Source organism: Dromiciops gliroides, chromosome 1 (assembly GCF_019393635.1).
Source record: "Dromiciops gliroides isolate mDroGli1 chromosome 1, mDroGli1.pri, whole genome shotgun sequence".
Classification (NCBI taxonomy): Eukaryota; Metazoa; Chordata; class Mammalia; order Microbiotheria; family Microbiotheriidae; genus Dromiciops; species Dromiciops gliroides.
In genome coordinates this window covers 504,930,965-504,951,502 of record NC_057861.1, presented here as the reverse complement: position 1 = coordinate 504,951,502, position 20,538 = coordinate 504,930,965, and the positions used below count along the sequence as shown (strand labels likewise).

General features: G+C 42.2%; 1 protein-coding gene across 2 annotated transcripts in view; it reads left to right on the top strand.

The window, feature by feature from the left end:
• The window catches only part of TOP3A (DNA topoisomerase III alpha), a 44,085-nt gene extending 26,914 nt beyond the window's left edge, over nucleotides 1-17,171 (top strand). Inside the window, exons 11-19 of one of the 2 annotated variants that reach the window (XM_043977758.1) lie at nucleotides 181-388; nucleotides 1,565-1,750; nucleotides 5,387-5,516; nucleotides 7,091-7,204; nucleotides 7,309-7,474; nucleotides 9,288-9,431; nucleotides 11,384-11,506; nucleotides 12,457-13,160; nucleotides 15,812-17,171. In XM_043977758.1, the coding sequence (XP_043833693.1) occupies nucleotides 181-388; nucleotides 1,565-1,750; nucleotides 5,387-5,516; nucleotides 7,091-7,204; nucleotides 7,309-7,474; nucleotides 9,288-9,431; nucleotides 11,384-11,506; nucleotides 12,457-13,160; nucleotides 15,812-15,984 (1,948 nt within the window). In that variant the 3' untranslated portion in view covers nucleotides 15,985-17,171. The remainder of the gene's footprint in view (nucleotides 1-180; nucleotides 389-1,564; nucleotides 1,751-5,386; nucleotides 5,517-7,090; nucleotides 7,205-7,308; nucleotides 7,475-9,287; nucleotides 9,432-11,383; nucleotides 11,507-12,456; nucleotides 13,161-15,811) is intronic. The other variant, XM_043977759.1, reaches the window with a different exon arrangement.
• Nucleotides 17,172-20,538: the final 3,367 nt, after the last annotated feature.

Sequence of the window (20,538 nt, the reverse complement as noted above, 5' to 3'; positions counted from 1 at the left end):
AAATATTTCATAAATATTTGTCGAATTGAATTGTTGAATTTGTTGAATTCTCTGTGACAGTTGCACTAACTGTGTTAAGCTGATAACTGAACCCCAGTTCTGTCAAGTCGTTAGCTTTTGTAAATGCCAATTGAACTAATTCAGAATTGTTTGTAAATATCTGTCTGCTTTTGTTTTAAGGTATATCAGCTATCCCCGAACTGAGACAAATATTTTCCCCCAAGACTTAAACCTGACAGCTTTGGTGCAGCAGCAGATACATGACCAACAATGGGGAGCCTTTGCCCAGAGAATTCTAGATAGGGGTGGCCCTAACCCTCGTAACGGGAAAAAATCTGATCAAGCTCATCCTCCCATTCACCCCACAAAATACACTTGTAACTTGCAGGTAAGTCTGTACAAGTTCTGTTGATCCTATGCTAAAAACCCTCCCATTCATTTTGCATGCTGTACCATCTAGAGTATCCTGATGTGGCAAGCAGGAATTTCACTTGTGTTAAGTAATTACATTAACATTTTCTCAGGGTCCTTCTTCACCTTTGAGATACATGCTTTGGTATCCCTTTTGACCCCCCTCTATCCCTCTACTTCCTGCTGGAATGCTTTTCTTAACTCTTTGTCTATTCAAGTTCTACCCATCCCTTAAGTGCCTAATCAGGTCTCATCCCCTTCCTATAAAGCCTTTCTTGACTACTTCTAGCACACTCAGAGCTCTCCTTTCTCTGAACTGTTGTACACATATAACAAATACTATAAGGTACTGATTCTATGTACAACATATATAGGTATAGTCAATATCATATCTACCATAGTATATACATTGTGTGTATATGGAGTATATGGAGTTAGTATGATGTAGTATATGTTGTACATATAATCAGTATCATATATGCCATACTCTTTCATATATGTAGTTAGTACCATAGAGTTAAGGTTGTACATATAGTCAGTATCATATACTTAATTAATTTATTGTTTCCTGTACGTTAGTTAATTTGTATTCTCCTAAAGGTTATTGACCTATTTGTGCAGCTCTTGCCATGGCCTAGCATACTGCTGATTTCATAGATAATTGGTAAATAACTGTCAAGTGATTGATTAATAATGTATAGTAATTAATGTAGGCTCAGTCAATTTTGTGAAATGAAAAACTTTTTCAAGTCCAGTTGTGTTATAACAAGTGGGATGTGTGTGTGTGTGTGTGTGTGTGTGTGTAGACATGCATACATGCATGCATATATACAACTTATTAATATGAACTGAATTATATCATGTTTTCCTTTTAAAATTAATCCCTGAAGACATAGACAAGACTACTTCCCATTATTATTATTTTAGATTGATTTACTCTCTTTTTCTTTTTATGACTCTTTATATCTTGATTAGTGTTATTCTAAAGTAATCTAAAATTTTAGACATCTGGAAGTTCCATTTTGTTTTTTCCACATTTGTACCCAGTGTTAGGGAGAATGTGGTACCAAAGGCTTTCAGAATTTGTAATTGAAAAGTGGATCAAAGATGATTTTTAACTGACCTCCTGGGTTGTTGATTTTTTCCTTATTAGGGGAATGAACAACGACTGTATGAGTTTATTGTTCGCCATTTCCTAGCCTGCTGCTCCGAGGATGCTCAGGGACAGGAAACAACTGTAGAGATTGATATTGCTCAAGAGCGCTTCGTTGCTCATGGTCTCATGATTCTGGCCAGAAACTATCTGGATGTTTATATATATGACAGATGGAGTGACAAGGTGGGTTCAAATAACACAGACATTCATTAACTCTAAGGGAGTAAATTTTTTATATATATCAGGTTGTTTACATTTTCAGTTGTATTTTGGGGGAAGTTAACCCTAGGCAAAAGCCAGGTTGTTTCTTTAAAAAAAGGAAACTAAAGAAATCATAAATTTACTCTCCCCTTTCCTGCAAAGATGAAACTCAATCAATATGCAACTCAACAATAATAACACTTTAAGGTTTTTAGACTGTATTCTTCACAGCCCTGAAAAGTGGATCATGGAAGTATTATACAAATGGGGCTCCAGCCTGCAGAATGAGTTGTTCCAATTCACTTAGATAAGAAATGTCAGAACTGAGACTTGACTACAGAACTTCAGATTCTAAATTTGGTGCTTTTGACTATACCATCTTATCTACAAATCCTTTTTCCAGTCTTTGTTAAAGTACATATGTATGCACACAAAAAAAATTAAAAAAAAAAAAGTAAGGGGCAGCTAGGTGGCACAGTGGATAGAGCACCAGCCTTGGAGTCAGGAGTTCCTGAGCTCAAATATGACCTCAGAGACTTGACACTTACTAGCTGTGTGACCCTGGGCAAAGTCACTTAACCCTAATTGCCCCGTCCCCAAAACACACACACACACACACACACACACAATAAAGTATATACATATATACATACCATTTTATGTTCTAATTTTTTCCTTTTCCACTTATTATTTTAAATACTTGTATACCCCCTTCTATTGATATTGGTTCTTAGAAAGCAATATTGGGGCAGCTAGGTGGCACAGTGGATAAAGCACCGTCCCTGGATTCAGGAGGACCTAAGTTCAAATGCGGCCTCAGACACTTGACACTTACTAGCTATGTGACCCTGGGCAAGTCACTTAACTCTCATTGCCCCACCAAAAAACAAAATAAAACAAAACAAAAATAATATTAAGCAAAAAAGTCTTGGAATAGTTTCATAGGAACAGTAAATATTATAAATGGGGGATTAGCCAAATAACATAGCAGGGTTTACTTCAGAATCAGGTTGGTTGGTACAGCCTTCATATAGAGTATGCCTCTGATCATTTCTACATGTTAGCATTTTTTACCTACTGGTTTTCAGTAACTCAGTATTACTCCAACATTTTAACATAGCAGTTTGCTGATTTTCCTATTGTTTGTCACTCAGGTTGGATCTAGATTTTACATTTCCATAAATGGCAACTATTTTGAGCATCTTTGTACAAATTACTATTTTTTAATCTTGTGTTATTTTCTTGGGGTGGGGGTTGGGGGAATGTTCACCAAAGTGGAATAAGCTGGACAGAAACACTGAACAGTTATATAGGTCTTAATACATGTTACCAGAGTTCTCTCTGGTAATACTAAGCATTGTACTGATGAGCCTGTGTTGCTGCTGCTCTCCCCACCTCAGGCTCTCTTCAACTCTGAAGACCTCCTCCCTGCCTTCACCTCAGCCATACAGGGATAGTCACACCCCTTCACCCCACTATCCCCCATGAGTATTCCACTTCTAATTAATCAGCAAGCATTTATTACATGCCTACTGTGTGCCACCCATTATATAAAGATGAGCTACAAAGACAAAAATGAAAACATTTCTGTCCTCAGAGAGATTCTATGACCAGTAATTCTAAAATTCTTCTGGGTATAACCTCCTATCTTTCCATCTTTCCCTATGTTTCACTCTTTTTTCTTTTCTTTTCTTTTTTTTTTTTTTGGCGGGGCAATGAGGGTTAAGTGACTTGCCCAGGGTCACACAGTTGGTGTCAAGTGTAACGATTGGAATGACGCCACCTGCTGGAGACTTACTGTAGAAGAGTTCTGCCCATGAAGCGAAGGTCTTTGAGGGCAAGACCAGGAGTCTTTTCTTTGGCATCAGGAAGTGATGCGGGCTAGTGGGAGGAGGAAAGAAGAGACTGGCGCTCAGTCTCGCGCTTTTTCCTCTGGACTCTGGTGGAGAGCGGAGCTAGAAATGTGCTCTCCCTTTAATAGATAGGAATCTATGCCTTTTTCTCTCTCTTTACCAAATTCTTATTCTCCTTAATAAATGCCTAAAAGCCTAACTCTTGCTAAAGCTTATAATTTATTGGTGACCACTCATTAAATAGTTTAGACAGTTTAGCTAGAATTTTAGCCCTTAACACAAGTGTCTGAGGCTGGATTTGAACTCAGGTTGGTACTTTATCCACTGCACCACCTAGCTGCCCCCTTACTCTTGAAATACTTTCACTTGGTAATCTCATCAACTCTCAGTTATCATCTCGGTGCAGATGACTCCCTGATCTGTTCAGCCCTGGTCTCTCACTGAGCTAGTGTTATATCACCAGCTACCTCTGGAACATTTCCTACTGAAGTTCCTGCAGGTATCTCAGACTCAACACGTTCAAAACAGAACCATTGTCACCCTCAACTTCCACTTCCCCTTATACCATACATATCCCATCATTTGGGTTTTTGTTGATTCTGTCTCCATGGCAACTGTTTCCTTTTTCTTTTTCTTTTTTTTTCTGTTTTGTTTTGTTTTTTTGCAGGGCAGTCAGGGTTAAGTGACTTGCCCAGGGTCACACAGCTAGTAAATGTCAAGTATCTGAGGCCAGATTTGAACTCAGGTCCTCCTGAATCCAGGGCCGGTTCTCTATCCACTGCGCCACCTAGCTGCCCCAACTCTCTGTTTCTTTCTCCTCATGTGGTCACCACAAGAATTCAGGTCCTCATGGACTGTACTACTATTGCAAGTAGACTTCTGCTTCCAATCCTTCCCCTCTCTACTCTAGCTTTTTAGTTGTCAAAGTGATTTTTCTCAAACCTAGGTTTAACATGTATGTCCCCTACTCAAGAGAACCCAATGGCTCCTATTGCCTCTAGGATCAAATGCAAATTTCTCTGGCATTTAAAGCCCTTCATAACCTGACTCCAGTTTACTTTTCAAGCCTTATTACCCATTACTGGCCTTGCTGCTTTTCACATACCACACTCCCATCTCTTATCTCCATACCCAGTCCCTTACTTCTACCTCTTAGGATCCCTAGTTTTACTTTAAGCTCGGCATAAGCCCTGCCTTTGACATGAGGCCTTTCTTGATTTTCTCAGCTATTAGCGGCCCCACCCTTGAGATTACTTTATATTTATTTTGTGTATATTTACCATATATTTGTGAATATGTAAACATACACATATGTATGTGTTGTTTTACTCAAGAGAACGTAATCTTGAGAACAAGAACTTCAATTTTTGTGCTTATTCTCCCAGCCAACACACAGTCTGACATAACAGGGACTTTAAGGCTGTATATTGGTTGACTGAAGTTTGGGTTTTATTGGTTTAAAATATTTTTTTTTCATAGCTTAACAGGTGTATAATGGTAGTTTGGAAATTGTTTTGATTTAGATGCCTTTAATAGCTAGTGGGATTTTACATTTTGCATCTCAAACCCAGTGAAGACTCTTTTGTGCAGAGTGTGCGTGGTGTTGCCTAGCATTGATTGACCTGACTCTTCATGAACCCCATTGATCTCTTGGGGTGTGGTACAAGGCAGGGCCAGACACTTGTAGATTTTCTTTGATTTTGAAATTGCATTTTATATTAACATGACTAACAAAATATTTGACAAGAGTCTGTTGCTTTTTCAGGTCATTCCCATGTATGAAAAAGGCTCCCGCTTCCAGCCGACCACAGTTGAAATGGTGGATGGTGAGACCAGCCCACCCCAACTCCTCACAGAAGCAGATCTTATTGCCCTCATGGAGAAACACGGCATTGGTCAGGAATCCTTCTGGGGTGGTGTCAGGGAACCCTACTATGAGTGGGCATTTCCTTTAGCCAAAGGGTGATCACATGTTTGACTGCAGTAGAGAATTTCCTTTGTTGGCATTTTATAAAAAACTGAGAATCATAAACTTTTCAAAATGAAAGGATTGTAAAGCTCATCTAGCTTAATGTCCTTCCTTTACAGATAAGAAAACTGAGGCCCAGAGTAGTCAAATGACTTTTCCCATCATGTGTGTAGTAACTGGAAGTAATTCTGACAGAGCTTTACAAATTAGGAATTTTAATAAGTGCTTCACTGTTGTGATCATTGTAATTTTTATATTGGTAGATGTTATAATGATAGGACTCCAATATGGAGTCACTTAAGTTAAACAGTCTCAATGCCCATAAAGCATATAAGGCTTTGCCAGACAGGTTTGTACTTTTCCACTGTTTTGATTTACATTAATCATGTCAGTAAGTTCGTGCTTGAAGCTTCTGATTGGATAAAAACTCTTGGCCATCTGCAGTGGCCTGAGTCACTCCTTTCCTGCTGCCTCATATAACTGACTCAAACTCTCTCCAAATTTTTAGTCCCAACAAAGAAACTCCCCCTACCCAAGCCTCACCCAAGCCTAGGATCAATTAGTTACCCCAAGAACTTCCCACCACATATGGGTCTCCCCCCTCCCACGTCTGGCACCTATTATCTCTTCTCCATGAAGCCTGGTTTTAGGTTATATAACTTCCTGCTTGAACCCTAACTTTGAGTGTGTTCTGTCCATGACCCAAGTCCCTCTCCCTCGAGTGGGGTGAGTTTCTTGTATCCATGGGGATGAACCTGTCTGTTTATATTGCTTGTAATGTGTGTGTGTGTGTGGGGGGGGGGGGGTTGGGGTTTTTTTTTGCCTGCTTGCTACACCACATAAAAATAAAGCTGTTGTTTGTAGTGGCTTCCCAAGTACCGATTTCCTATTAATTTCCAAACCCATGTCTTTGCATTAACCTGAGCCATGAGGCCAAATAAAGCAACTATATTTGTCTAATTCTTCACTGTCATCATGGCAGTAAAGATTACTATTTATTTTGGTCAGTTTATGTTGTTCTCTACACCACTGGCTTATCATCGCTACCAATTAGTCACTAAGAAGCAGCTAGGTAATGCAGTATATAGAACATTGTACCTGAACTTAGGAAGCTGTGGATCCAAATCCGATCTCTGACTAGCTGTATGACCCTGGGTCACACTTAATGGCTCTCTACCTCAGTTTCCTCATCTGTAAAATCAGAGACAGAGTAGTACCTGCCTCACTGAGGTAGTCGATCACTGAGGATCGACTCAGATAATATTTGTAAAATGCTCAGCACAGTCCCTGGCTCATAGCAGATGCCTACCAAAAATGATTGTTTGCTTCTTGCCCCAAGGGCCCTACAAAAGTTGGGCATTCCCAAAAGTCAACATGTTTTCAAAAAGCCGTTATTGTGGAACCTCTTGGGTCGGACAGAAACTAAACATAGTTCACTTCCAATAGATTGTTAACCTGGAGTTTTGTCTGCACTCCCAAAGTGACTGAAATTCTTTCCAGGGACTGATGCGACTCACGCGGAGCACATCGAGACCATCAAATCACGGATGTATGTAGGACTCACCACCGATAAACGTTTCCTCCCAGGACATTTGGGCATGGGGCTGGTGGAAGGTAAGAGCAGAGTTCTCTCCCTCCTCAGGGCGAGTGGGAGGTTTCCTGCTACTCCCACAGAGGAGCCATGTTGGGTTTACCAGTCATAGTCTTTCCCTTGGTAGGTTATGATTCCATGGGCTATGAGATGTCTAAGCCTGACCTCCGGGCTGAGCTAGAAGCTGACCTGAAACTTATTTGCGAGGGGAAAAAGGATAAGCATGTGGTCCTGAGACAGCAAATCGAGAAATATAAGCAAGTTTTCATCGAAGCTGTGGCCCACGCCAACAAGTGAGTAGAAGTGAGACCTTCCTAGTCCAAGAACCATGTAACTTGAGATCCTTTGAGGGAATCAGGATATATTTGCTTCCTGTTCTTATTTAAAACAAGTATTGGAGGCCAGAGCAGAGACATGGGCATTGCTGATGCTTTGGGTTGTTAGTCTGTGGTTAACTCCTCCTTCCTCACAAACCTGTGCCTTGCTGTGAATGGCCCAGGGCTGTGGCCCATTTCCTTGGTGCCTCGACTTTGGATATTTCTAAAGTGGTTTTTGTTTTTTTTTTGGTTTTGGTGGGGTTTTTTTGGTGAGGCAGTTGGGGTCAAGTGACTTGCCTAGGGTCACATAGCTAGTGATTGTTAGGTGTTTGAGGCCGGATTTGAACTCAGGTCCTCCTGATTCCAGGGCCGGTGCTCTGTTCACTGCGTCATCTAGCTGCCCCTATTTCTAAAGTTTTGGTGCTAGTATCTGGCTGAAACTTTTTTGGGGGGTTGGGGCAGTGAGGGTTAAGTGACTTGCCCAGGGTCACACAGCTAGTGTCAAGTGTCGTGAGGTCAGATTTGATCTCAGGTCCTCCTGAATCCAGGGCCAGTGCTTTATCCACTGCACCACCTAGCTGCCCCCTGAAATTATTTCTTCATCAGATCAGATTCAAATACTTTGCAGCAGGAGTTTCTCTTAACATAATGTCATATGTACACCTGGAATCAGGAAGACCTGGGTTCAAAACCCACTTCCAGCATTTACTAGCAGACTGACCATGGGCAAGTCCCTTAACTTATCTGAACCTCTTTTTTTCCTTCTGTAAAATAGAGACAGGAACACTGGAAGTCCCTGCCTCACAAGGTTGCTGTAAGGTACTTAGCAGGTTTTCGGAGTGCTACATGCTGGGGATGTAAAGGCAAGAAATGAAAAAGCCCCTTACTGCAACATGTTCTAATAACATGTACCCAGAAAAGTCGATGCAAAATGTATACTGAGTAAATGCAGAGTAATTTGCAGTGGGGGGTGGATGGAGTGCTGGGCTTGGAAGCAGGAAGACCTGAGTTCAAATTCTATCTCAGACACTAGCTATGTGACCCTGGGGATATCACTTAATTCTGCCTCAGTTTCCTCATCTGTAAAATGAGCTGAAGAAGGAAGTGGCCGAACCTGTATCTTTGCCAGTAAAACACCAAGTGGGGTCATGAAGAGTTGGACACAACTGAAATGACTAAACAACAAGAAGTTTGGAGTAGGGAGTCAGAAAAGGCTCTGTGTAAGAGAGGACCTTCGATCTGAACCTTGAGTGACATTTTAAGAGATAGTGTCTGTTCCTTCACCCCAAAACTGTTTTTAATTGGGCTCTTAGTCTTAGTTTGGGCAGATATTCCATTTTTTTTAAGCTGCTGATTAATGAGAGGCATGTATTGTTTTTGATTGGAAGCCACCTCTTGTTTTCCACTGCTCTGATTTTGAAAGCAAGCACAGGACCTGATTTGATTGAAAACCCAAGCGATCTCACTTACCTTTTAGAAACTCTGCTAGGCATGTTTGTGACATACCTGCCTCTCCCAGATACCCTGGTTCTAACCAGGGGATGAACAGTGGTGAAAGTGGCGACTCTGTCCCTGCCTCTTGCTGACCATATGCCAGGAACCAGAGTAAAGAACCGTCAGGAGCTGCTCTACTAGCTCACCACTGACCTGCAGCCTCTTTTCCATGACAACCGTAACTGGACGGGTTCAGTGGTCAGGAATGATAGGTGTGTGTTTTGTATATACACAACTGTGAAAATAGCCACAGAGTGAGCAGGCTGATACGTGTGCATGTGTGTCTTCCCTCTAGGCTGGATGAAGCGTTGTCTCAGTATTTTGGAGAAATGGCCCCAGCAGTTGGGCAAGAAGAAATCTACCCAGCAATGCCAGTGACTATCAAGAAATGTCCACAATGTAACAAAGACATGGTGCTCAAGAGGAGGAAGAATGGCGGGTCCGTTCTGTCTAATGTTCTCTTTGTCTAGAAGTTTCCACTTGCGGTATTTGAGCACTTACAGTATCAGTTTATTTTGTGTCTCTGAGAGGCTTCCATGCTTGTCATCACACTCTCAATGCAGTAGGTCTCCTGGGACTATGTGAACAGGTTGATGAGTTGTAGAAGGCTTTGTTGACTTCTTTGAATGTTCAGAGTAATGTATTTCATTCAGTGGTCTTTACTTTTGATCAGGTTCACCTGAAGGTTCAAAATTTGAATCAGAGAACAGGTTTGCACTGCCTGAGATCATTTGTCTTTGGACACTCAGACAGACTGCTTGGGGATATGAGGGGAGAAAATGTTTGCCTTTGGTTGTAGCCCCATCTCTGGAGAGAAGAGTGAGTCAGACAGTAAGCACTTAATAAGCACCTACTATGTGCTAGCCATCAGAGAAAGAAAAAGTGAAACAGTCCCTCGCCTAGAGGAACTTAGCTTCTGTTTTAGGAGATAAGACTTGCATATAGAAGTAATGCAAAATAGATACCATATAAAAACAAGGTAATTTCGGGTGAAGGCATTGGTAGCGTGGGGGGAACAGGAAAGGTTTCATGTTGGAGGTGGTGGTTGAGCGGAACTTTGAAGGAAGCCAGTGATTCTAAGCAGCAGCGTGGGGAGGAAGTTCATTCCAGACCTTCTTTGAAGGCAGAAACAGAAGAGGGAGGAACCATCATGTGTCAAGAGCAGCAGGAAGGCAAGTGTGACCGAGCAGCCAAAGAATGTGGAAAGAGGAATAATGTGTAAGGCTGGAAGGGTATGGTAAAGCCAGGTTATAGAGGGCCTTATGTGCCAAAGGGGCTCATATTTAATCCAGAGGTAATAGGGAGTACTGACATGTATTGCACAGAGGAATTACATGGTCAGACCTGTGCTCTAGAAAAATCACTTTGGCAGCCATGTGGAAGCTATGCAGGAGTCCAGGAGGAGAGGTAATGAGGACCTAAACTGTAATAGGGGTCATGTAAGGGGAGAGCAGGGGGACTGGGGAGATGTGGTGGAGAGCAAGTCAATGAGAACTGGCAGCTGGGTGGGTATGTGGGTGCGGGCAGCAGAGCGTGGAGCATGACTGATGTTTCGCACCCGTGTGACTCAAGGGATAGTCCTACCTTCTACAAAAACTGGAAAGCTCTGAAGAGATGGGTTCAGGGAGAAAGATAATGAGCTTTCTTGGACATGTAGAGTGTGAGATGCCTGGATTCTGTCTGGTGGGAAATGTCCCGTAGGCAGCTAGTGATGCTCGACTGGAACACAGGAGAAACCATGACCAGTTAGAGAAATCTGAGACTCATCAGCATAGAGATGCTAAGTAAACCATGGGAGCCAATGATGTCACTAAGCGGAAGAATTTGGAGAGAAATGTGGGCCCAGGACAGAATCCTGGATACTACCCACAACTGTGGGGCAGGATGTGGGTGATCTAGAGACAGAGGAGAAATGCTAACTTCAGTGGCATGAGATGGGTTGGGATTAATAACTTGTATTAATCGGTGATCCATATTTAAGTAAGTTTATATTAGAATCAGAATTTACCCTTTAAATTATTTTTGCTTTTCCTGGTAAAAATAGCAACCAAGGCAAACTTCAAAGAAATAGTCAATTAAGTCATATGGTTGATAATCTAAGTAAATCTTGAGGTTTGTGACTAAGAGGTGTCCCAGAAGTTTTACATACTAATAAATACCAAGCTATTTCATTTTGCCTATCCATGAGAAATATGTTTATTATACATTATTATTAGATGTTCAAGATTAGTTCTTGTATGTCCCATTAAGCTTTCTCTTCAGAATAATCGGCTATTAGGGTTGATTGGGGAAGACTTAGGTTGAAGATAGATGACAAACTTCTAAATGTTTGACTCTAGCTTCAAGGTAAGTAGTATCTTTTCAGATAACCAGATTGACTTTATTCCATAGCTTCTACCTCAGCTGCATGGGTTATCCGGATTGCCGAAAAGCTGTATGGTTTCCAGATTCCGTTCTAGAAGCCAGTAAGGATGAGAGTGTGTGTCCAGTCTGCAAGCCACATCCTGTTTACAGGCAAGTCTGAGGCACCCCCAAAAGAGCTCATGCTTTTTGTTACAGTGTAGTCAGTTGGATTGCTCTTGGTTTTAATCAAGAAGTGGAAATTATCAGGAGTCCTGGTCTTAGGCCCTTTCATTCATTTCTACCAGGGCTTTCTCAGCTCAACCAGGAGTTGGGGTGTTGAATAAGGAACAATTCCTTTTATTTCTCTTCTTCTCTTTCATGAGGAAACAGAATATGGTAATATTCTCTTTCTCTTCCAGATGTTTTTTGTGTTATTTCTAAGAATAGTTTACTATTCATTTTTTTTTTTGTTTTGGGTTTTTTTGTGGGGTAATGAGGGTTAAGTGACTTGCCCAGGGTCACACAGCTAGTAAGTGTCAAGTGTCTGAGGCCGGATTTAAACTCAGGTCCTCCTGAATCCAGGGCTGGTGCTTTATCCACTGCGCCACCATTTATTTTTTTAATCATAGTCTTGTCTTTTAAAAACATTAAGACTGGGGCAGCTAGGTGGCACAGTGGATAAAGCACTGGCCCTGGATTTAGGAGGACCCGAGTTCAAACCCGGCCTCAGACACTTGACACTTACTAGCTGTGTGACCCTGGGCAAGTCACTTAACCCCAATTGCCTCACTAAAAACATATAACTTCAAAACAAAAACATCAAGACTACAGCATAGAAAATGGCAACTTTTGAATTTGGATGATTAGGCTGATTTGATCTGCAAATGAGTTCAAGTTTGCAATTTAGGAATAATAGAAATACTTAACACTCTTTGCTCTCCTGGAAAGGATGAGAATTGCTACATATGATCAGTTCCAGTTGACATACATAGGTTGACTACATCCTGCAGGGTGGGGAAAATTATAAGGAAAAAATAAGGAGATATTTAAAGTTAACATCTCCCCTTAATTAAGCAAGATCATCTATATCCTGGTTTTGACTTCTCTTTTGGAACCAACAGGTTGAAATTAAAGTTCAAGCGAGGAAGCGTCCCTCCCACCATGCCTCTGGAGTTTGTTGGCTGCATTGGAGGTTGTGATGAGACCCTAATGCAGATCCTGGACCTAAGATCTTCCAATGGCCCTTCCAGAGCTTCACAGCCAGCAGTCCAGCCTACCAATCATTTACAGATCAGCCAGTCCCTGAATAGAATGGGTACCAACCAGGGCAGTCACTCCATTTCTCCCACAGTACAACAAACTGCACCCCCTAAGCCCCCGGCCAGGACACTTGTGCCCTTAGCAGCCATCAGTGAGAATCACAACACAGTGATGTGTAACTGTGGCCAAGAGGCCCTCCTGCTCACTGTCCGCAAGGAAGGGCCCAATCAGGGCAGGCGCTTCTACAAGTGCAATACGGGCAGTTGTAACTTCTTCCTGTGGGCTGATAGTCAGCAGGGAACAGAAATGGTCCCTTCCTCAAGGACGAGGCCTCCCAGTCATTTCCAAGGAAACTTCCCAGATTCTGGAAGAAGGCAAGATGGCTTTGGAAACCACGGCAGTGACAGCAGCAGCAGCAGTACCACATGCATGTGCAACCAGCCTGCCATCACTCGGACGGTGCAGAAGGAGGGGCCTAACAAGGGGCGGCAGTTCCACACGTGTTCAAACCCGAGGGAGCAGCAGTGCGGCTTCTTTCAGTGGGCTGACGGAAACATGGCGCCAGGTGGGGCAAATCATGGCTGGGGATGGACACCTTGATGGTTTAGAAACTTGTGCTGCTGTCGTTATGTCACCTTCCTTTCTTCTCTATATTTCCCTGCCTTTCCCTCCTTCCTTCCTTTCTTTTCTTTTCTTTTCTTTTTTTCTTTTTTTTTTTGGTGAGGCAGTTGAGGTTAAGTGACTTGCCTAGGGTCAGGTCCTCCTGAATCCAGGGCCAGTGCTCTATCCACTGCGCCACCTAGCTGCCCCAACTTCTTTCCATTTACGTTGTATGGTTCTGAACTAGTTTAGAGACTGAATGTTCAGTGTGGCATCTATTACAAAACATTGTTTTAAAATGCTTATCTTCTATCTGGGCACTTGGGCACAAGTTCTCTTGGTAATGATTCAGTTATAGTAGAGTTTACTTGTATTCTCAGAGATATTTTTGAGGTTTGTATTTATAATGTGAAGATTAGTCTCTTGAATCATATAAAGGGGGCAGCTAGGTGGCACAGGGATAGAGCACCGGCCCTGGATTCAGGAGTACTTGAGTTCAAATCCGACCTCAGACACTTGACACTTACTAGCTGTGTGACCCTGGGCAGGTCACTTAACCCCAACTGCCTCACAAAAATAAATAAATAAATCATATAAAGAATATGAAAACACTTTAAAAAGTAAAAAACCCTGTATACCTATAAGGTGCTGCTATTGTAAATTAGGCTTCTTTTGTACCCATAAGGCATCATAACACCTGAAATGGTATGGAAGCACCTGTATACCTGGTATATAATTGTAATTCCCTGCAGTAAGAAAACAAGAGATGTCAGAGATACAGAAACTCATTTTTATATTACATATTTGAAGAATAGGTCTCATTTTTTGTATGTTCACAGTTTTCAAAGGTCATGAAAAAGGAGTACCTCTCATCTTAACTCTTTTGACATGATGATAATAACTCCTATTTATATAGCACTTTTTGGTTGACAGCACAGTTTCCCATGTGTTATCTCCTCCGGTCCCCACCACTTCTGTGAGGTAGGCCTTCCAGATTTTGCTCTTTCTCTTGAGGGTGCCACACCCTGGTTCATACCTTTGAGGCATCCTTGATTCTTCCCTCTCCTTCACCCCCTCACATCCAGTCAGTTGTCCAGTTTTATTGACGCCAGCCATCCACATCTCTAATATCTGCCCCCCTGTCCCTTAGATAGCCACTACCTTCCACAAAGTTGGTCCTTATTATCTTTTGCCAGGACGGCCTGGCAACATGGTCCTAGGCACATAGTATGACTAGATCACTTTCGTACTCGGAAACATTCAGAGGCCCCCTTTTCACCAAATACAAAGGTGTCCTGGCATTTTAGGCCCTCTGTAGTCTGGCTCTAACCTACCTGCCCAGTACTGCCCTTCACATATTCTGTCTTCTAACTAGACAGAACTCCCAGCTAAGCTGTTCCCTGCACTTGTCACTTTGGCTGCTCCTATCCATTTTCAGAGATTGTCCCTCAAGCCTAGAATCGACCCCCTTCCTCTCTGCCTTTCAGACACATTATCAAAACTAGGGTCTCCTCTCTTCTTCTATGAAGCCTTCCTTAATTAATGGCCCAGTTGGTGCCCTCCCTCCCTTGATTCTAATAGCCTTTAGTCACATCTTTGTACATGTGGTAATGTTCCCCTTTCCCCACCCCTCCACCCCCCTAGGAGAAGTTAACTTCCTTGGAAGTAGGGATCATTTTTGTCATTTTATCCCTAGCACCCAGCATGGTGACTTGCACACATAGTAGGCATTTATCAGTATTTGTTCTTGTTATAGGCAGGATAAACATATCCATTTTCTTCATGAGCAACCAAGGGTTGCAGATTTTTAAGTAAATCGCCCATGGTTACAAAGTGGTGGTTGGAGCCAGGATATGAACCCAGGTTTGACCCCGTGGCCAGTACTTTTCCTCCTATACCACCGCACTGCCTCACAAATAATTGTGCTAAAAGTCCAGAAGTTTACCTGTGGAGTCAGAGAGATTCTAAACTTAAAAGAGTTTTACTACATTTTGTTGTTGTTTTTGTTTGGTTTTGTGCAGGGCATTGAGGGTTAAGTGACTTGCCCAGGGTCACACAGCTAGTAAGTGTCTGAGGTTGGATTTGAACTTGGGTCTTCCTGAATTCAGGGCCAGTGCTTTATCCACTGCACCACCTAGAGGCCCCCGAGTTTCACTACATTTTAATCATGACTAGTGATATAGTAGGAAAGACATTCCAGTCAAGAGACTTACTGATAGAATAAATCTCTTAATGACCTTATCAGGTGTCTTCCATGAACATGGGGTTTTCCCTTCTATAAGATGAAACTCCTTCCCTGTGGCACTGTGAGAGTGCACAGAATTATGTCCTGTAAACACTTCAGGTCTTTGAAAGGGGGTTTTGTATTCAGAAGCTAGTGTTATCATACTCATCTCTCATTACCATTCTGGAGACTGAAAGAAAACTTCATTGTTGCCTCTAAACATTGTCACTTGTAAAAAAAAACAAAAAAAAACATCCTTTTCCTTTAACATATGTTTTTGCACAAAGATGTTGGTCAGACACCATTCTCACCTGATCACTGCAACCCTCCTTCCCAATTACCTGGATAATTCAGCTTGGAAACTCATCTTTTTTCTTTGTTTCTTTCCTCAGGACCTTCTGGACCAGTTTGGTTTGGGGGAAGAGGGCAGGGGCAAGGGTCAGAAGCCAGAAGCAAAAGATCTAGGACTAACTCAGACACTGATCCCACGACAAAGAGAACACGGAGATGTGGCCTTTGCCACCAACCTGGACATACGCGGGTCACCTGCCCTCAGAACAGATGACTGAGGGAGAGGAAGGGGCAGGCAGGGAGTTGTCGCTGTTCTGTCGAGTGAATAAGAACTCAGCAAGATGCCCAAGGAACCCCCGCAGTCATTGGAACTGAGAAAGACCCTCAACTTGGAGCCCAACTTTCTCCTGGCCTTCCCCACTCAAATGAACCATGGTTTGCAGGGCCCTGGAATAGGCCTGGGATGCACCAGACTAAGCAGCCTCTTGTCTGATGAAAGAAAAGCCCTAGAGTCATTTAGGGTATGTTGTGTAGAAGCAGAGAAAGCAACTCCAGTATAATCCTTCTGCTCAAAGCCATTACCCTGCAAATTCAAAATTTGCAGTAGACAGTAGTTATAGGGGCAGGGAAATCCATTCCTAAACTGCAGAGGAGGAAATGGCTGTTCTATTTGCTTGGGATGATGGGCCTTCCCTGTACCCATGACGGTGTTTAGCAGGTGAAGGGATGTTTAAACACAAAGCATTGGAGGGTCTTAGTTCTTGGCTCACAGATGCATGCTTCCCTAGGAAGCTAGCCACAGGGGAAAAATGCTTAGGGTAAAATTCAGTCCAAGTGCCAAGAGTTCTGGGTCTGCCTGGACATATAGCTTGCTCATGGACGAACCCTTCTCTTCAGGTGGGAATGAATTTTTCTATGGATGAGCTTCCATAATAGTAAGCTACAGCAAATGTGTTTAGAAAGTGGAGTTTGATTGAGAGAGCTGCTGCTTGTTCTGAAATTTTCTCTGGAGGAATTCTTACTTTTCTAGCCCTGGAGGCTACTTACAGCTGTTTGGCCCCAGACATAGCTTATGTGCCTTAATAAAAAGAAATTCCCCCTATTAACTTACAGGTGTGTTCGTGGACCGCTGCTTGTGTTTGGTTCTAGGTAAACGTGTGCTGCACTAGTTGTAGACCAAGCATTGATTCTTTGGATAACCAGTCCATGAACTTCCTAAGGAAATACCTAACATCTCTAACATCTATGCCTCCTTTTCAGTTTGATAGTATTTCATCTAACCCCTACCTAGCCCAGGAACATATTTTACCCATGACACTGAAAATACTTAAGCCTAATATCTTGTTTGGTCCACTTTTTTCAGCTAATTTTCACATCCCAATTATCTTTATAGTCAGAGTGAGATGCAGGTAAGAGATTTTTCACTATATAGGTGAAGAAACAGATGCAGGGAGCTTATAGAATGGCCACATCTCCTAGTTCCTAGCTCAGCCTTCCTAGTATTGGAATCGGTTTCCAACTTAGATAATAGGGAGTCTGTTAAAAATCACTGCAGTGAAAAATTTTCAGTGAAATCTGACAGATTTCCAAACCCCTGCTGGGGACCAATTAGTTTGAACAATTTAGTGCAATATAATTTCAGTGTGAGAAGAAACATGGGGCAGCTAGATGGCGCAGTGGTTAAAGCACCGGCCCTGGATTCAGGAGTACCTGAGTTCAAATTCGGCCTCAGACACTTGACACTTACTAGCTGTGTGACCCTGGGCAAGTCACTTAACCCCCATTTCCTTAAAAAAAAAAAATAGAAGAAGAAACATCCTTAGGACCAGTTCAGTATTTACAGGCCATTATCCCCCGCACTCTCACAGTGGCCCAGGGAAGTATCTTCATTTCACAGAAGGGAAAACTGTTCAGGGAGGATTTGAATGAAGAGTAGACAGACCATGTGGTTGGTACCATCTTGGATCGTGCTCTTGGCTCAGATTGCTGTCTCTTGGTACTTGTTCTCCTCTTAGGACAGAGTAGGTAATGTCGGGCTTCTGAACCCTGTTTGTAGTCCATGTGCTCTCTCCCTCTGGGAGACAACATGGCCTTGGGGTTTTCTGCTTGTGTTAAATGCCATTCAGTCAATACTTTACTGGTAGTCAATATTAATAATATTGCCCAAACAGGTACAATAGGCATTATCATATAAATATCCATTAATATATAAGTAGCAATAGTTTTTTGTTTTTGTTTTTTTTTAGCGAGGCAATTGGGGTTAAGTGACTTGTCCAGGGTCACACAGCTAGTAAGTGTTAAGTGTCTGAGGCTGGATTTGAACTCAGGTACTCCTGACTCCAGGGCCAGTGCTCTATCCACTGCGCCACCTAGCCGCCCCAGTAGCAATAGTTTTAAAAAGCTCAGACTAGTCCCCAGGCTTTTTAGAAATAGGGCACCTGACAAACAGAATGGGAGGGGACCACCGGGACCAAAATAATTTTTGCAAAATCCCCAACAGATAATCATGCAGCTTTCACTTGACCTCAAATGAAAGGTCTTCCCAAAACATGATCATAAATTTGGCCTTACTCACAAATGACATGGGGAGGTACCATGGAAAAAGGGTGGGCCACTACCTCAAGCCCATTATACTTTTGATTATTTTTAATAGTTTTTCCACCTACACTGAAGGAGCCTAAATCTGTCCTCCTGTAATTTCCACCTGCTCTCCTAGTTCTTCCCTCTGGTGACTGACTAGTAGGACAAGTCAAATACTACTTTCACATCTATATACCTTACAGGGGTATAATGACACCTTTCTCTTGCTGTGCATATATAGTCTAAGGCTCTGTCCTAGGTTGTCCTCTCCCTGCCCTCATGATCTCTTGGTGGCATCAAGGGTTTAATTATCATCAGCTCTTTGCAGATGACTTCTAACTATACACCAAATATTTTCTGGATATTTTGAATTGGATGTTCCTAAGTATATCAAATGTGTGTGTAACCACTCTTTCCTTCCAAATTTGGACATTTTTGTTGAAGGCAGCCACATTCTAGTCACCTAAGTTTGCAAACTTGGGAGTCATCCATTTAAATCCCCAGTCCCTCACCCCATTTATCCAGGCGCCAAGTCGTCATCTCTCCTTCCACAAGGTACCTCAAATCCATCCCCCTTGTTTTTACTCACAGCTACCTCCATAGTTCAGGCCTTCACCTCTCTCTGATCATTGCCAATAGCCTCCTAATTGGCCTCCATGCTTCCCTAGCCTGTTCCTCACAGGTCCCAAAAGTGCTACTCCTAGAGTATAGGTTATCTTAGGTTATCCCCTTACTTAGCAAACCCTAGCAGTTTCCTACAAATCTCTAGGCTCAAATACAAATTCCTCTGTTCAGTATTTAAAGCCCCTCACAACCTGGCTCCAAACTACTTTTCCAGCCTTACATGACTTCCCTTAATGCATTCTTTTTTTCTTTTCTTTTTCTTTTTTTTTTTTTGTGAGGCAATTAGGGTTAAGTGACTTGCCCAGGGTCACACAGCTAGTAAGTGTTAAGTGTCTGAGGCCAGATTTGAACTCAAGTCCTCCTGAATCCAAGGCCAGTGCTCTATCCACTGCGCTGCCTAGCTGCCCCAGCCCCTTAATGCATTCTTCAGTCCAGCCAACTTGGCCTCCTTGTTCCTGAGATGTCCCTGGAATGCACTCTCCCCTTCTTCTTTCCTCTTAGAATTCTTACTTCCTTCTCACCTGGCAGTGAACTAGGTCATTTAATGACCTAGTTGAAAAATATCAGGTTCAAAAAGAAAGAAAAATATTAGGTTCAAAAAAAAAAAAGAAAAAAGAAAAATATCAGGTTCACTTCAAGTATTTCTCTGATCAGAAACATCATCTTTGGATTTCATTTAACCTTTCCGAGCCTCACTTCTTTTCATTATAATTGGGCTAAATATACCTCCTCCCCCAACTTGTTTACTGAGATACAAAAATTATAGCCAGGATTTATGCAGTGCTTTGAGGCTTGCATACATTAGTAAAATCTCATCTGATTTTCACAATAATTTTGTGATATAGATGCTATCAATGACCTCATTTTACAGAGAAAGAAACTGAAGCCAAGAAAGATTAAGAGATTCAAATTTGGGTCTTCCTAATAAATAACTACAGGTCTAGCACTATGTTACTTTGCTGCCTCAGATTAGGCTTAAGAAAATGATAATGAAAAGAATACTGAGTTTTGAATTCTTCGAAAAACCCCAAACCCATCCCAGGTCCGGTGAGTAGAGTAGCTCCATTTAAGTGCTAAAGAATGAAGCTTCTGACTCCCAAATCTGGAGTGTGTGTCTAAACAATTCTCGGTTGTATAGTGTGGAGAGGCTCATCATCATGTTGTAGCCTAATGTTTTTTTCTTCGGCCACAGCAACCCACAAAGACTGTCTACTGTTTGCAAAGTTGTAATCTCTAAGGGTAAGAAAGTGTCACAGTGAAATTCTAGATCCTCCAATGAAGATTGCCAGAGGAAAGTCATAGCTAAGTGGGGTACCAGAACCTTGCCATCTGACTATTTGCTGTAGAGCCAAGTCCATAGTTGAGGAGTCTAATATTGGAGTTTAGTTATTCGGGAATTAATTACGAGGACCTTTTTGAAATAGAACCTACACCACCTACAAAATAATCCCAAGGCATGAACCCTGAGGCAAGTATGACAGTGCAAGCTATCAAAATCAGGTGGTATGGGGCAGCTAGGTGGCACAGTGGATAAAGTACTGGCCTTGGATTCAGGAGGACCTGAGTTCAAATCCAGCCTCAGACACTTGACACTTAACTAGCTGTGTGACCCTGGGCAAGCTGC